Genomic DNA, 17,809 nt, shown 5'->3' with positions numbered 1-17,809 from the left:
TGAAAAGGGCAAAATGTATATTCTCCCCCCACCCACCTCTTCAATGTGAACAAACAGCCTGGCATCTGATATTTAAAAAAAGTAATTAAAAAGCTCAAAACCAAGAGGACATTTAAATGTTTTCCTTAGGATAACTGGTGATGGTAGAGTGCTTTGCCTTAAACTTGGCAAGACACTCACGTCACAAATACTTAAATTTTTTAATTGCTTCACATTATAACCAAGGTGCAGAGAATCTAAACACACAGGTAATTCAGAATTAGTTGCTATTGACTGTTGTCTTGTGTATTTGTTTTTCTAGAGAATGTAATTTTCATTTATACAATTCAGCCATATGCAAACTCTTTATTCAGGTTAAGGCATAGCTTTCCTTAGTTTTGTTACTTTTTCTAGTGTCTTAGATATTTAGGTGATATTTACATTAGTATTTACATCAATTGGGACAGAAAATAGTGATTGTGTTGAAAGCAACTGCAGTTTTTTCTCTGCACATAATGCAGGACTGGGCAGAGACTGCAATGGCTGTCTCATGAGGGGTTTGCCTTTGCGGCATGGGGGAAAAGGTATAGAAAACATCCAGCTTTCCTTATCTGTCATCCCGTAACTCTAGTGTTGTGTATGACATTTGTCTAGAAAGTAAATCTTATAGACTATAGGCTGAAACCTGATGCCTTAAGGGAGTCAGTTTCACGATTGCCTTCAAAGGGATCAGGCTTTGCTCCTCCTCCCCATTGTCTTTTTTCATTATGATTGGACAGAATCATACTGAGGGGAGGTTTCAATTTTCCTGCCTTCTTGTACCGGTTTGTGCCAGGGATACCACACCAGTGGCACTCAGATACCACAGTGAGGTGCACCTCTGTAGATAAGGTGGATTCAGAACTTACTTGTGAGCTGGTGCACTTTAACTCAAAAGTCAGGACCCTTCAAGATCAGCCTTTTCCAGTAGCTGCTGCCCAGCTTTAGATAGGGGGGCCGGGAAGTGGGGAGGGAGATGCAGTTGCTTTCTACAGTCTCTTGATTTTGCAAAAAAACTTCTCTACGAATAAAAACTTCCTGCAAGTGGGACAAGCTTTGTGCTTCCCTCCCCCCAAGTCATATGCAGTAGTAGTTGAAGTTCTTTCTGGCTTGCATCTACTGTGATCACCATGTTCTTCTGCTAGATGTCCCCATTATGGCCTGACTTCAGCTAAAACTGAATCTTACCATGTGTCCTACAGATTAATGTGTTCAGAGATTTTGAAGGTCAGAAAGGACCATTATGATAATCGAGTCTGACCTCCTGCATAACATAGGCCATAGAACTTCACCAGGTGATTCCCACATCAAAGCCAATGCCATGCTACACCGCTGGCTCCAGTATGCACCATGTGCATGCTATTGCTCAGCAGCATGCCTGCAGGACTGTGGAATAACACTGACTTTTTCCAAGGGATTACATTCCTTTGCTAGAAGTCTGTTAGAAAGGCGCCTCTTTGGGTAGTATTGGTAGGGTTCTGTGGGGGTAGAGATTAAAGTATTCTTGCCACTTCATGTAGTGTTGCAGATTGGGCATTCAGACACTATAGAAATGGTGAGCAGAGGAACTGAGTGAGGCCACACACTGTTCTGTGTTTAATTCACAACAGTTCTTTGCTGATATATAGCAGTGTATGCACAGATGAGTGCACACTGAGAGCTAGGTAAACCCAACATCTTCCCCAGCGAAGTGCCCCTTGGTAGTGAGAAAGAAACAACAATGGACAGGTTAACCAAATCCATATTGTATTTCTGGTTCATTTAACAGACCATTCCCAAAACTCTCAACAAGTTACTATTAGAAACGGAACAAACAAACAAACAAAAAAAATTACACACGAACACTCTACATTCAAAACCCAAGTTAATGTCAGTCTGTTTCTGGTTGACGTCGTATATGATTTGGTAAGCCAGCAAAATGGAGAAATGTCTTCGGTTTGTTTTCTCTTCCTGTAAAGGTGATGACACAGATTAATGCCAAACAGATTCAGACTCCCTTTATAGGCTTCCTGGAATGCCACATCAGCCCCAGAACCTTCTTCCCCCACCCTGGTGTGATGTGCTCCCGTCCTATGCACAGTAGGAGGATGCACTGATGCAGCCATGGGCGAGTTGAGGAGCCAGGAAATATTCAAGTCTTGAGTCTTTGTACCCTCTTGGTGCAGGTTTTTTGCAACCCTAAACATTAGTAGTTCATGTCTCAATTCCACAGGGCTTCCCTTCTTCTGTTTTGAAACTTTGAATCTTTCAGATTTTTTAAAAAAATAAAAAAATATGAATTTAATGATCAAATGATGTGTGCTTCTAGGAAAGCAGAGTCCTGAGAGCCCTCCACCAAGGTAAGGCTCCCCAAGGCTGCTGTATCAAAACAAAACAGTTGGCTATCTCTGTAGGATTAGTTTTTGGGGCTGTGATTAGGCCACCAGGTTCTCTTCTACCCTCTTGCCCCGAGTCTGTGTTTTCTTTTTGCAGTGACTATCTGCTTGGCCACGCTTTCTTGGAATGCTAGACAAGTGACGCCACTTCTAGTCATAACTCTGTGATCTCCAGTGGGCTCTCCATAATCACCTCCCTCATCTTGTGCATGGGGGTGGATTTGGCAGACTCAGTGCGAGCATTGCGGTCATTATAGCCTCCACAGTCTGTGTTCAGTGTCTCCAGGGACCGACCCAGCACTTTCTGGTCATCCTCCGGCAGGCTGTTGATATCAGAAGTTAGCAGAGTGCCTGTGCTGCCATGCACCACATGGATACCATCTGGGCCTTTGAGCTCTACAGGTTGCTTGTGCCGGAACCGAAGGCTCCCCTGGCTTGGGCTCTGCTCCTCCTCTTCATCCAGGTCATTCTGGATCAGCTGCAAGAAGCCCAAGCACAAATCAACAACATGGGTTCCAATACCTGTGTCCCTTTCCCTCCCCTGCCTCCCTTAGCATCATTGCCGGTTACCAGCTGTCCCCTTGAAGGCCCTAGACAGCTTTTCCTGAAGGGGTCAGCATGAGGGGCAGGTTCCACTAGTTATATTTGTAGGCAGCTTCACAGCAGTGTTTTCTTTGCTACATCTTAAAGCTAAACTGGAATCTCAGGTAGATCCTACATGATCTATGAGCATTAACACAAAATCTGTAACTATGAACTCTTCTACTCCTCCTCAGTGGCACTCAGAGGCCTCAGCTGGGACCAGGCTAAGTTGTGCTAGAGGCTGTACAGAAATATAGACTGAGACAGTCCCTGCCCAGAAGGAGCTGCAATGTGAATTATGAAGTATTTATTTTTTGTATTACAGTAAGATCATGGAATTGGTTTTTAAGCTGTGTTGGTCTTGGAGCAAAATACTGTGCAGTGGAGAGTGCAAATGGGGTGAGTTCAAGTGGGAGATTTCAACAGTAGATTTTCAGATACTTTTTTCTTCTAAGTAGCTTGAAAGAGACTCCATTAGTTTTAGAGTATCAGGGCTGGGGGCAGACGGGGGAGCGAAGGCCAACGAAGGCAGGGGAGGCCAGGAGGAAGGAGCTTTTCGCACAATCCGGGGTTGGGTTGAAGGGAGCTGAGGGGACTTCGGGAATGGAGGAGGCTTAAGTGGGAGGGGTGGGTTTGCCAGCATGACTGAGGATAAGCGAGTGGGATTCTGAGTGGAGGGAATGGGGCTGTGTCAGGGAAATGGTGCTGTGTGTGAATGAGGGTTCAGAGTTGTGGGGAAAGAGATTAAAGGGAGCTAGGAAAGTAAGAACTGGCTCTGAGCTGGGGGTCTGTGGGGAGGGAGAGGAGGAGGCTAACTCCTGTTGTCTCCCACCCTGCCCTGTACTGTAAGGGCTCTCAGATTTTCATTCTGAAAGGGCGAAGGTGGTAGCAGAGGGGCCTCTTTTCCTCTCACCTCTCCATCAACCCCCATCCCCCAAACCCTTCCCCATAACCCCCACAACCATGTCTCAGCTTCTCCACTCTGAAAATCTGCTTACCCTACAATAGTGGAGGGGATGGTGAGGGGATAGAAAAAAGCTTTGGAGTGGGCTTTGCTACCTGCAGCCCCACCATTAACTGGAGGCACTAGCTGCCACTGGCCGCGGTTTAGCTGTGAGCACAAAGGAGAAAGGATGGATATTTGACAATATTCTACAGAACAAACACCAGGGAGGAGTTGAAGTCTGGCCTGAAGGCGGAAGAAGAGGAGCTGAATGAGAGAGGTGGCCAGCCTGGCAGACGGGAGCATAGGGGGCATAGGAAATGAAATGGCCATGCATGGGGAGGAAAAACAAAAACCTGTGCTTTGGAGAGACCGTTTGAGATTTTGGTTGGAAGTGCAGGAGGAGATGTGAGACTGGACCCAGAGAGAGGCAGGCCTGGGAATCCTTCACAGAGACAGAGCTAGAAGCTGAGAAAGTCGAAGATGCTGCCACGAGAGAAGGGGACACAATTCTGAGTCACACCAACATGTGTGGGGCCAAGAGGAGGAGAGCAACCAAATGAAATGCTGAATGAGCAGGCAGCAATGTCGGAGAACCAAGAGAACAGAGTGATGGCGAAACGGAAAGGCTGATCAGCTAACTACACCTCTACCCCGATATAACACGAATTCGGATATAATGCGGTAAAGCAGTGCTCCAGGGGGGTGGGGCTGCGCACTCCGGCGGATCAAAGCAAGTTCAATATAACGCGGTTTCACCTATAACGTGGTAAGGTTTTTTGATTCCTGAGGACAGCGTTATATCGGGGTAGAGGTGTATTATTATTGGAATGATATATTCTAAAGGCTTGTTCCAAAGAGCAAATGGTCCAAGCAAAACAGGATAAAGGGGAAACTGGTAAATGGTGGGATGTCACATTAACTAGGGGATGAAAAGAAGTGTCAGTGTGGACAGTTAGAGAGGAAAGAAAGACACTATCTTGCTGTCAGACCCATCCTGGGGGAGACATACTCTGGTGAGTGGCATGCCATCAACTCCACTGTATTCCAGCACCATTCCATTCTGCACCCTGGTGATGAGATGGCCAGGAACGTGGCTACGGCTGGAATCTCTCTTTGTGCCAAGTCAGAGTGTTTTTGTGAGTATGGCCTCCAGTAAAAGGTGGAGGGAGACCCCTCCCCTGTGTCTGGTTAAACTGGCAGCCATCAGCTCACACAGCTTTAGGGGGCAAAAAGGTCATCCAGCAGAGTTTAGAGAGGTCAAAGGCATGGAAACAGACACTCCATTCCAGAGGGCACAGCAAGCATTTCCTCTCATGTCCATGCACACGCTTTCTACCTCGGTAACCGAGGACTGGTCCCCCTGACTGGTGGTGGCTTTATGCACCATCCTCTGGGCAAGCAGTTTTTTCAGCCGCATGTAATCGTCCAAGACCACCTTCAAGAGAGAGCCCTGGATGGAGGGGGCAACAGGAGAGATTATACAGAGGCTTCTCCCCACCAGCCCCAAACTCTGAAACTACCTCAATGAGGGAGTCCAGGTGTGAAGCTCACCCCATCCAAGAGGAACCAGGCAGGCACCTTCCCCTAAACAAAAAATGATCTCAAAAGAAACTATATGCTTTCACGTCACTTGAGTGCCATCACATTTTAAACATGGAACTTGCCATAGTGCATTTGCTATGGCTGTCCCAACAGTTAGATGCCAAGGCTGGTTTTCTGCTCAAAGATTGTGCTGTGTCTAGTTGGGTGAATTTCAGAGCTGTGTTCCTGTTAGGTTTCCAATAGGTACACACAGCAAAGACTAGTCTGCACTGGATTGTGTCAGGGTAACGTTCTTCTCAGCTGCGGTGAATCTGGAGCTATTTGGAAACCTCGCCTTCTCCTGCTCCTTTCACGAAGAAGGACAATGACTAAGATGGCATAGGACCGAAACGTGAAGGCTATTGGACAGAAATGGAGGAAGCCAGCTCCACTCACCTTGATGGGCCCTTCCCGCATGATCTGACCTAGTTTGGCAATGTTGTCATATTCCTGGATGGCTGCTCGCAGGTAACGGTCATCGTCGGGTTTGGCAGCAGAGGGCTCTCTTCCAAATGTTCCCTAAAATGGACGGGAGTTTCTGAAAACAAAACCTCAGCAAAAATGGGGCAGAACCATGGGCGGCGGGTATCAAAGGCTGGGGGAGGTTGTGCCTCCCCAAACAGCCCTGTGTGGTCCTGCGCCACACTCTGCCCTCAGGCCCCCTCCTGCTTCCCACTGGTGCTCTGCGGGGCTGCGGGCTGGCTTTTCCCCCCAGAACCCTGGAGCTGTACTTGTGCCACCTACCCGCCCTCCCTGAGCTCTGGGGCTGGGGGCCATGCTGCCCACTCTCCCTGTGCTCTGGGGGCTACGCTGTGCACTCAGGGGCCGGGGATGCTTGGGCAGCCTAGGGGTGTGTGTGCCCTCTGGGCTCCGGTGGGGGAAGAGGGGTGGGAAGGGCAGGGCCTTGGGAAGAAGGGGTGGGGCCTCAGGCAGAAGGGGCGGGCTGGGCTGGGGTAGCTCTATTAATTACAATGGAATTACTCCTGATTTGCACTGGTATAAGTGAGATGCGAACTCAGTCCATCTGAATCCTGACTGAACTGTCACTTCCCCTCCCCAAGGTAAGAATAAGTTGGCAGTATCTCACGTGAGTCCTGGCTGGGCTGTTCCATAGGTCTGTGATTTCACTCAGGTTCTCAGGCAGGTCATCTTCATGCTCTGCCTGCGCTGCTAGCTCCATATTCCTGCAGAAAGGATCTAGCCACACAGGGTTAGCCCTACACAGACACACAAAGGGCTGAGGTGAATGAAGGGAGACAGTAAGATGGGGCCCGCTATAGCTGCTTCTCTGAAAATAACACATTGTTCTACTCTAGGGATTTATGCACTGTAATCACTCCTTCCAAAAACCAGACTCTGACAAGGTCATATCTCCTCCTTCCATCACAAACAAAATATGAATTTGCTTCAATCCTCCATTTGCCTTCAAGCTGTAGTTAAATTAAGAGGCATTTCTGTACGATTAATTCTAAAAGCCTGGATTAGGCATTTAAACAACAACTTCAAGCAAAAACCACCTGGCCCAGACCCCTTCCTGTAAGAATCTATAGGTGATAAACTGTAGAATTGTAACATCTGCCTGCAGGTGATTTTCAAAGTTCCGTTGTGTCTGCCGTTCATCAGTAGGTGCCACAAGTCTGCACTGCTTAGGTGCTGGATTAATACGAAGGGTGACTTGCAAGAGAGGTCCAGGTCTAAGTAATGTTATGGTGTCTCCTGATACTACCAGGCTGTGGAATCCTAGCTTTCAGTGGCAAGTGACTACAGAGATGATTTGTGTTGGAAGTGCTAGCAGAAGCCAGTGGTGGTGCTAAAACACTTGTTCTGCCCATGGAATATCAGAGATTCCTCCTGCTGTGTCATGTAAAATGAACTGTGAAAAGCAAAAAAAGTATTGTGAACTCACCCATCAAAGGAATATTTATTTGTGTTTGGCATGTCCATGATGTCCATGAAGCCTCGGTTTCCTGCGGAAGGCAGCAGGTGTAGGTTAGACTGACATTTATATAGGCTAAGTAACAGACAACAGCATGGCTGTGGGCACAAATCCACACTTCTATTTGGAGGGAGAGATGGGGAACGGACAGCCCAGCACCCTATATCTTGAAGGAAACAACTGCAATGCCAATGGGGGAAATATTATGGGGCTGATAACGCAAAGCTCTGGCAACTAACAAAATTCTCCCAATGTCATATCTATGCATCTATTACCAATAACGAGGCAAACTCATTTCTAATATATTGCCCACTAGCAGCCCAAAGTCTCTTTCAACAGATTCCTGGGTTTCTCCCCACTGCCCAGTATCTGTGTTTCACACTATTTCCCCCATATTTATTAGCCTTCTTCTTTAAGAAGAATCTCATATTGTTATATCAACAAAAAAAACCAAGGTCTCCCACCTGTTGAGCCGGCCACGATAGCTTTTAATTTCCTTTTGTGTCTGGGGAAAAAAAGGAAAAAAATTAAGTCAATTGAAAGAAAGAAAGACTTAAAGTGAGGAGTGTGAGGAACAATCATGTGAAATGGGACAGTGCTTGCAAATAAATCTCTTCCCATGTACAGTCATAGGTCACTAGACAGCAAGGACATGGCCTATGGTTTCAGGACATTCTCAAAAACAATCTATTAGCTCAGGTGGTGCCTTCTTCTCTTGGCTAGAGTTCTAACATTTGTAGTCTCTTGCTGTAGGTATATTATTCCAGTCACTGCAGAAAGATCCTTTACGTCAGGACTACTCAAAGGATTGTGCTTCTTGGGTGCTTAGGTAATATTTTCAGCATATGTGAGGTAGGAGCCTGAAATCCATTGAAAGACTAGCTGCATTTAAAATTGGTGCCCATCATTTCAACCTGCAGTACCTAGGATCTTAGATTAGCCATTCTGGTCTATCGTTCCCAGGTTGCATGGGTTACTCATGATGTTCTATCATTTCAGGTTATTGTTGTCATTTATTCTACTCTATAATATCCAAACAGTTAGGTTTATTTATATACTTGCATTGTCCTGCAGTCCCAGGTGCTTAGGGCTACTCACACTGTTCTGTAGTACCAGTTCATGAGGATGAAGAGCATGGCAGCCAGGAAGAGGAGAATAGCCAAGATGATAATTGCCATCTAGAAAAGATAACAAGTTATTTGTAACAGATGTGAGCAATTTTAAACCTGCAGATGGAGAGCAAACAAGAGGAAACGTTTCTAAGTTTTAGACAAGCCTGGGCCCACAGGAAGAAAGTACATACTGTAGAGAAGGGACAGTCCATCACCTGCTAGTGGATGCAGTAAAGCAACTGAGGCCTGGTCTACATGGGGGAGGGGGAGAGGGAAGGGGAGGGATCGATCTAAGTTACGCAACTTCAGCTACGTGAATAACATAGCTGAAGTTGATGTACTTAGACCTACTCACCGCGGTGTCTTCACTGCGGTGAGTCGACTGCTGCCGCTCCCCCGTCGACTATGCCTGCGCCTCTTGCGGCAGTGGAGTACAGGAGTCGACAGGAGAGCGCTCGGGGGTCGATTTATCGCGTCTAGACTAGACGTGATAAATCGACTCCTGCTGGATCGATCGCTGCCCGCCAATCCGGCAGGTAATGTAGACATATCCTTAGCCTCTAGGTTTAACATGTCCTGCTGTCAACTCATCCCACTCCACTAGGTGACAGTAGATTCCTGGAGAAATAATTCCTTCTGCTACATGTCAGCAGCTGTAAATACCACTTTCCTATTTTAAAAAAAAGGCAATTTGCAGGCAATCATGCAAGAGGCACTTTCCTTTAGTGTCACCCAGTGGGTGGGCTGGAGAGCCATGCCAAATGATTCTCAGGGAAGTGAAAGGGTTGATGCCACAGGCAGGCGGGGAATCAGAGATGCCCCTCTCCTTTACCTGCAGTGCTGAGAGGTCATCTGGGGCCCTGGCAGTGATGGCAGGCTGCACGTCCAACACATTGTAATTCCTGAAGAGATTCCGCAGCTGCTCCTTATTCTCATCAATCATCTGGATCACTCTAGGAAGAAAGAAAAGAGAGCAGATGTTTGAATAGGGGCTCCTTTCATTTCCTGACCACCAAAAATACCTTTTAAGAGTTTAGCCCAGGAGATCCTGAACCCTCCTCCAGATAGTCCAGGGCACAATGGCATTGGGAGGCAGAAGTGCACGTTGCTTTGGGCAGCTTGGATGGTACCAGAAGCGTCTTTGTAAATGACTTGATCAGCAAGGTCCTGGCTGTGTAGCAAGCTAACCAGATTTCAAGGCTAGCAGATGTTTCTTAAAAATTCAGTATTGGAATGTGATAGCCACTTGTTCTGGTGCTGGCAACAAACTTTGCTGGTGGAGCTAAGGCAGCAGTCATGAACAGTTGGGGCAAAGTGGGGTATGTGCAGGTGTTACTTCATTGTCCTCACTGCTCTAGAGATGGGGACAGGATGCCTAAGTTGGAAACAATGTCGAATATGACTTCACCTTGTTTACACCGACCAGTCAGTCATGATCAGACTTGGGTCCACTAATGCATGTTTAAACACAGTAAGATTTCTTTGGGAGGACAAGCCCATCCACACAGAAAGACGCATTAGACCCAGTGTTATGGCATCAACCTTCCAGTGCTTTGAAATGAAGCAACTGAGATATAAAACTTCCTTATTGATTCCAAAAGCATGAATGCCCCTCCTCCTGCTTCCTTCCCTCTCCCATCTATGCATACAGAGAGACAGTAGCTTACCGCTCCACATCCAGAATCCTATTGGTTTCTCTATTCACCACGTGGATCAGCAACTCTGTTTGGGCAGAGTTCACACGGCCCTTTTTGTCCACATGGAACTGAGAGAGAGAAAACAGATGCTCATGATATAGCCACAGGGAACAAGTCACCTTCTAGGGCAGCCACCCCAGGTTCTAGCGCACCAAAGGGCTTTGTGCACGCTATCAGGCCATGCCCATATTGGTTCTTTCATGGCACAGTTTGTCAGGAATTCAGAGATGGGGCTGAAACCCCAGTTCAGAACACATCCCAGAAAAGATCTCACTAATAGGAGACTGTAAGCCAGGGCTTCTTGCAATGCCCCATTAGTCTTTTTAAAGTTTTCATTTTGGGCCCATCTCTGCAATTTGCTCGCCTACTACTTTGGCCATTCACCTTAGTCAGGAGGTCCTACACCATTAGCCAGCAAACTAAGGCCACTTTGGGTTTGAAATAAATGGCTGAGGCCCTCTTCCTTTATTCAACTGTTATGCCTCCTTTCCTGCTCCACAAAGACACGAACTGCTGTCCCAGAAAGGGCTGCTGTCATTGCCCGTGCATGCAGGGGCAGCACAGACATTTGGGTTGAGGAGGAAGCCAGGAGCTGTTGAGTTCTAATCCTAGATCTTCCACTGACTTCTTGTGTGAGCTTGGACTAGTCACAACGCCTTTACGTATCACTTTCTCCATGTGTAAAATGGGGACAATATTACTTACCTCCCATACAGCCGTGCTAGGAGACTGAATTAGTCTGTAAGGCACTTTGAAGATGCCCATACTTTATGTAACTGCTAAGAATTATTCATATAATAGACCAGCAGAGAAGTGTGTGTGTGGGGACGTGGAACCTCTCACATAAGCACTCTCCTCTTTCCAGAACAATGATAAGCTGATATTTTTGTTAGCTCTATCCTGCAGTGTTCCCACTGAGCTGATACATTCTAACAAATCACAGTGATCAAGTGTCCCCAGTCTGGCTATAATCCAACATGCTAACTTTCTAAACACAAACATTAGATGTCAGTCAAAAATGCTGCAGAAGACTGGATCCCTCTCTGCTGCCACTAGAGTTCATGATGGTGGGTGGTGGAGGAACAAGGCACATATTCTGCTCCTGTTTCAGGGGAGACCAGTTAAAAATAAAACCAGGGGGGTTCTTGAACCATCAGTGGTATATCAATCACTCTGTGGCTGGATTTATGTTGTAAGTCATAAAAATGGCCACACAGGGTCAGACCAATGGTCCATCTATCCCAGTGTCCTGTCTTTCGATAGTGGCCAGATTCCTCAGAGTGAATGAACAGAGCAGGGCAATTTCAAGTGATCCATCCTCCATCATCTAGTCCCAGATTCTGAGCAGTGTGAGCCATGTTATGGCACATCAGGGTATATGCATAGCCCAGGAGCTGTTATTACCTGCACATCATCCGTGTTGACAATGGCTCCTGTGATGTTGGACAACAGACTGATGAACTCTTCCTCAAACTGCCGCACCTTGTCTGGGATCTCGTTGATGATGATTTTCACCCGCTGGTCATCCCGCAAGATGTAGATTCCCACAACGGCGGTGTCATTATGCCCTCCTAGGTCTGAAGCCATGACGTCCACCACAAAGTAGCCAGGGTTGTAGGCTGTGAAAAGGTCAAAGGTTCGCAGGATCCCATCCAAGTTACCTTTGGGAAGAGCCAATCCCAAGTCAAGAATTAGCCCAATAATTTTAGATGACCATCAGTAAATAAATAGACTTTCAGCTTCCTTTGTGCTTTTTGGGCTGGGTGGGGATTTATCCATAGCAGACAACCTGGCCCATAACATCATCTCCAGTGTGAACGTTATTCCTCTTCTTGTGCCTTGAAGGCTGTTGCCTCCTCACGCAAACCCACTCCTACTTCAAATGGCTCCCCAGCAAGGGACTGTTGAAGCCACAGCAGAAGAAATGAGAAAAAGAAAAAGGTGCTCCCTATCTGTGTGATGGACAGCACTGCGTACCCACTCTGAGCCACAGAAACAGTGCATCAATTTCAGCCACTGCTGTGGGAGGATCACACGTGGGACCAAAGAGATCTGAGATGGGAGGTCTGGCTGTAAACATACGGCACCCTTAAACTTCCCCACTCGGACTAGCTAACTGTTATTTCGGTCCCTGCTTATGGGTGGGAGGGAGGGGAATGAGAACCTTTGGATCTCTGTGCTGTCTAGTGAGAACATCTCTGCTTGAGGCTCCTGTGGTGACAAATGGGTACTTACCAATACTGAAGACGCTGGCCACCTCCTCCGAGTCATTGGAGTGCTGCTTGATGTAACGGATCCCCAGGATGTTGTACAAGACCAGGCTATTGTTCCCCACATCGGAGTCCAGTGCCACTACCCTGATCAGCTCTGAACCCACCTTGGCATCCGTCGCAACCCCTTTTGGAGGTGGGGGGCAAGAAAGGAAGAGAAGGAAATGGAGTAGGGTATGTAACACGAATCTCGGGCCACACCCCAGAGTGAGGAGGTACTGTAAGGAAGAGTTTCCCCTGAAAATGCCAATTGCCATCATGGCAAAGAGGGATCCCTCACCCCTGCCGCCCACCAAAATAACCCCTCACCAAGAAGTTTCCTTACCAGTCCTGTAGACAATATGCCCATTTGACCCCTGAACCCATTCAGTTTGCCTGGCTTTGCCAGTAACCCTCCCAAAGAGGGAGAGAAGCCAGGGCTATTATGGAGCTGCACAGCCAGACTCTTGTGTCAAATAGTCTTCATCAGCAAGTGAACCTCCCTGGGAAGCTTGCAGCTGACAGTATAACCGCCTGCTGCTGTCCAGGGCTTTGCTGGTAGATTGTAATTGGCTGTGCAGTATGGCAGGTTTTGGGAATGGAGCTTAGCTTGGTGGGTTAATCAAGGTCCCCTTCACTATCTCCTTGGAGAAGTTTGGGTTTCTCCTCTTGTACAGTTTTCCTTCCAATAGTCCCCATCCCAGGCCATGGTGATCTCAGCCCTCGCCAGCCCAGGATGCTCAGGACCTGAGCTTGTATCCTTGAATGGCAACCTCTGTTTTTAGCCCAGGGAAAACAGTCAACCAACCAGCTGGCCATCTTCTCGTAACACCACCTCTCTTACCTGCCGTGTATTCTGATTTAGAGAATCGAGGAGGCTGATCATTAATATCATCCAGAAAGATCCGGACTTCCTGCAGAGTGGTGTCTGTGCTGGGGTCCAAGGCCTGGATTCTGGCTGCCCTGTGACCTCTAGGAGGTGTCCAGTTCCTGTTACTGGAGGCTTTGACAATGATGGAGTAATAGGGCTCTGTCTCTCGATCCAGGTCTCGTAGCACCTGCAGCTTCCCCTCCTGGCTTAACTTGAAATTGTTCTCCCTGTTACCAGCTAGGAAGGGTAAATGGAATGCAGGTCAGTCTTACCTGTGCCCTAAAACTTCCCTTTTGGATCTGGTACATAAATGAGGAGCACCGATGGGCACAGAAATCCAGTTCAGACCCTAAACCTGGCCTTTCCCTGCCTTTCTCCAGACTGCCCTCCCTTCCCACAGGATTACACTGCGTCCACTCCAGGCAGGCCCAGAAATGGTGTCCAGGTCTCCTTGTCCTCACAGGAAAACATTTCAAAATAATGTATCTAGTTCCATACATTCACAGATCTTTTACAAACACCCAGTAAGATACATTCCCTGCCCTGACCAGCTCACTGAGTCTGCTCATGAATCCTGATTCTGGTTCTGCTAACGCAAAGGAATCTTGAGCTCTAAAACATCACCAGTTCTTAGGAAATCATATGATATTTTAACACACCGCAGGATATAAATGGAACACTCTGGATCCATTTCTGTATCTCCTAGAATTAGCCCCACTGATGCCATGACAATGGCTCCTCGTGTTCCCCTTACCACGCTACCTCACATCCACTGGTAATGTACCTCTTTGGATAGCCTCTTATGTATGAATAGTCCTCTGCATAAATACCTCTAAACCTGCTAGGAAAAAGCAGATGGGAGGGGTCAACAAGTCCCCCATGGATGCACACATGAAGGCCACACAACTGATATCACAGCTCTTGCCTGGGATGTTCCTGTGTGGCATGGAGGGTGCTGGGTAAGGGCTCACAAGCTGTGCAGGTTTGTGTGTGTGTGTGCCTATTCCACGAATGCCAAGCCTATAAAGTGGATGTCTGTCTGTCTCTTTCTCCCTCCCAACTTTCCCTGTCCCTTTCTTCTCCTTCCTCCCAGCTGAACTGGCCTTTCAGTTTAATTGTTTCATTTTCTTTAATTCAACTCATGAGCTGAGTTTCTCATCTTATGAAAGAGGTTTAAAAACTATCCCCCAAGAAGTGTGCTCACCAGAATAGGCTGTCACTGTGTGAAACATCACTGAGTTCACGTAAGGACTGACATCTCCCTACCAAAGGTTTAAACAGCTGTCAATGCGCGCGCACACACACGCCGGTTGTCTTATTATGGCACCCTGCTACAAGCAACTTTCCTGACATCCCCTTTTTTCAGCTCCTAATTAACCCATGAAACAGCAGGATGGTGTTTCTCTGGCTTAGCGATGCAGCTTCATACCATATGCCTGGTAAGATGTGTTGGGGTCCTTGATACGGAGTGTCACATTGCCAGATGGAATGTGATACTGTGCCGCTAGCAACCTGCTCTGTGTGACAGCTGCATTTTTCACAGGGTAAGGAGAGCAGGCACTGCCACTACTGCATTTACAGAAGCAATGTTGTGTTCATGCCAGGGCAAAGCAATATCTTATGGATTTTATTTTAGGACCATGGATGCCCTCTGCCTCTGCAATAGCTAAAATAACAGTACAGCCCCCGTGAGGCAGGAAATGGGGGAGGAGGGGAGTCTGTGGGGCCCATCTGAAGAGATCTAGGTAGAAACCTGGACACACATGCTGCAAGTTTCTAAAGGCAGTGAGTTGACATGATTGCCCAGCCACCTCGATTTTAAGCCATTTTAAGTCACCCCTGGAATAGCAGCAGAGTTGCAAGTTAAGATCAAGGAGTATCTTCAGGCCTGTGTGATGGTCCAAGGGCTAGAATAGCAGCTTTGCTCCCAGCCAAGATTGTGATGCAATAGCAGAGTTTAGGGGTCACAAGGCTGGAATAGCCAGGGGCTGATGAAGGTCAGGATGTAGGTGCTGTGACAGAGAGGTGTTGAGGAAGCTTGCACAGCAGCTGTCATTATACCTGGCTCAAGGTATTGCTCTCTGTCCTGCACCTTCACCAACACTGAGGCCTGGTCTACACTAGAAAATTAGGTCAGTTTAACTATGTCGGTCGGGATGTAAAAAATCCACACCCCTGAGCAGCCTTGTTAAACCGACCTAAGTCCCCGTGTAGGCAGTGCTAGGTCAACAGAACAATTCTTCCATTGACCTAGCTATCGCCTCTTGGGGAGATGGATTACCTGCGCCGATGGGAGAACCCCTCCCATCGGCATAAGTAGCATCTACACTGAAGTGCTACAGCGGTGCAGCTGTGCCACGGTAGTGTTTTAAGTGTAGACAAGCCCTTAATTCATCCAAAATTAAAGCAGCAGCACAAAACAAACAACCCCACAGAGAAACTGAGAAGGGAAGCAACTCTACCTGCTATGAAGTAATAGACGATAGCATTGGAGCCCTCATCTGCATCCACAGCACCAGTGACATTCCCCACAATGGTACCAGGGCGGGAATGTTCAGGAACAGACAGAGCTTGATACTGAGGTCTACCTCTCTGCCAGCGTGGGCCAGGGAGAAGAGAAGGAGTGTTACAGGGGAAGGCAGTAGAGTAGTAAGAATAAACAACGATCATGATGTTATAGAGCTCACTCTGACCTCATGGATTGGAGACTTTTTCTCTCTTTGCCTTAAAATGCTAATAATAGACAAATCATAACAAACTTCATTCAAGTAACACCAAGCTCCTCAGTTAATCCCCAGGGACCGCATTACTCATCGCATATACTACACATTGCACCCCCCAGGCACCATAGGGAAGGCTCCGGATTGGCAGCTGGATTGAGATGAGAATTTTTGTTTTTATGGCTAATGTTCATTTTCACTTAGCACATTAACTGTCTGTTGTCTCACTAACTTCAGCGTGTCCTATGTCTACACAGGGATTAAAAACCCACGGCTGGCCTGAGTCAGCTGACTTGGGCTTGCGGGGCTTGGGCTCCGGGGGTGAAAAACGCTGTGTAGATGCTCGGGCTTGGGCTGGAGCCCAAGCTCTGGGACCCTTGGAGGTGGCGGGTATTAGAGCTTGGGCTCCAGCCTGATCCTGAATGTCTACACAGCAATTTTTAGCTCGGCAGCCCGAGCCCAAGTCAGCTGATCCAGGCCAGCCATGGTCTTTTATCCCTGTGTAGACGTACTCGGATAGTCCATATCCCTTCACCTAGAACTGTCCACTGCAAGGGGACCAGATAGCTCTGCTTACAGGTGGTCTCAGAAAGATGGGTTCATTGTCATCAATGTCATCCAGTGCCACCTGGAGAGGCTGCATGGTCTCATACGCGGGCTGGCCCTGGTCACATGCCACGATGATCAGCTGCAGGAGAAACACACACACAACTTTAGTCACACGCTTGCCTTTTAAGACTTTGCAAAACACTAGCAAATGGGGGGGCTCTACTGCAAGCCAAGAAGTTAGTGTGATGCTGTATGATTGAATATGAACATTTATATCATTGATATTATCACTGTTAGACAATTGCAACAAATCTTGTACAAAGTATGTCATGTAAGGTGTCAATGGAAAAGTTATGGTTCACTAAGTATGATTATCCTGTTTATATGCATGTATCATTTTTGTATCTGAAGTTATGAATATTGGCTATGTAGTGACATCATACATATGTATTGTATTCCTGGGTAACACCCACCAGGTAAAATTTACATTAAGGCCAGAGAGTAATGTATTGATGGCCCATCAAAGACACTTGGCCCTCACAATGGGCCATAGAAGAACCTCATTCTGCCCAGATAGATCTTCCTGTGGATGCCTCAGCAAGAATATGGGCAATGGCTACACCCTGTGAATCATCAAGCCCTGTAAGGACATGTGATATGCTCAGGTGACCCTGGACTCCATCTTGAGACAATAAATTTCCAGGCACATGGTAGAGGATATAAAATAGGGTTACCATATTTAAAAAATAAAAAAAGAGGACACTCCACAGGCCCTGGCCCCGCCCCTTTCCCCACCCCTTCCCCAAAGTCCCCGCCCTAACTCCCCCTCCTCCCTCCCAGCCACGCGAAAAGGGCTGCCCAAGCGCTACCGGCTTCACGGTTTGCCGGGCAGCCTCCAGACCCTGCGCCCCCGGTCGGCGCTTCCCCAGCACAGCTGGAGCCCAGGAGGGGAAGCGCCCAGCCGGGGGCGCAGGGTCTGGAGACTGCCTGGCAAACCATGAATCCGGTAGCGCTCGGGCTTCGGGCAGCCCCTATGCCTCTGGACCCTGCGCCCCCCGCCGGGCACTTCCCCTCCCGGGCTCCAGCTGCTCTGCTCCTCCCCTGACTCAGACTTCGGCTCTGTTTAAGAGCCAAGCTGCCTGAGCCAGTGCTACCGGCTTTGGGCAGCCCCCG

General features: G+C 47.7%; 1 protein-coding gene across 1 annotated transcript in view; it reads right to left on the bottom strand.

Moving 5' to 3' along the window:
* Positions 1-1,743: 1,743 nt before the first annotated feature.
* CDH23 (cadherin related 23) overlaps positions 1,744-17,809 on the bottom strand; it is a 495,748-nt gene continuing 479,682 nt past the window's right edge. The window contains exons 54-67 of the mRNA XM_029911383.1: positions 16,665-16,775; positions 15,830-15,959; positions 13,341-13,604; positions 12,483-12,644; positions 11,652-11,908; positions 10,218-10,315; positions 9,383-9,503; positions 8,537-8,616; positions 7,903-7,943; positions 7,409-7,469; positions 6,590-6,719; positions 5,899-6,021; positions 5,258-5,371; positions 1,744-2,871 (exon numbers count right to left, since the gene is read on the bottom strand). Coding sequence (XP_029767243.1) covers positions 2,548-2,871; positions 5,258-5,371; positions 5,899-6,021; positions 6,590-6,719; positions 7,409-7,469; positions 7,903-7,943; positions 8,537-8,616; positions 9,383-9,503; positions 10,218-10,315; positions 11,652-11,908; positions 12,483-12,644; positions 13,341-13,604; positions 15,830-15,959; positions 16,665-16,775 — 2,016 coding nt within the window. The 3' untranslated portion in view covers positions 1,744-2,547. The remainder of the gene's footprint in view (positions 2,872-5,257; positions 5,372-5,898; positions 6,022-6,589; positions 6,720-7,408; positions 7,470-7,902; positions 7,944-8,536; positions 8,617-9,382; positions 9,504-10,217; positions 10,316-11,651; positions 11,909-12,482; positions 12,645-13,340; positions 13,605-15,829; positions 15,960-16,664; positions 16,776-17,809) is intronic.

Source organism: Terrapene carolina, unplaced genomic scaffold (genome assembly GCF_002925995.2).
Source record: "Terrapene carolina triunguis isolate 2854851 unplaced genomic scaffold, T_m_triunguis-2.0 Scaffold95, whole genome shotgun sequence".
Lineage (NCBI taxonomy): Eukaryota > Metazoa > Chordata > Testudines > Emydidae > Terrapene > Terrapene triunguis.
The sequence above is the reverse complement of the archived record's forward strand: the minus strand, read 5'-3'. Positions and strand labels throughout refer to the sequence as shown.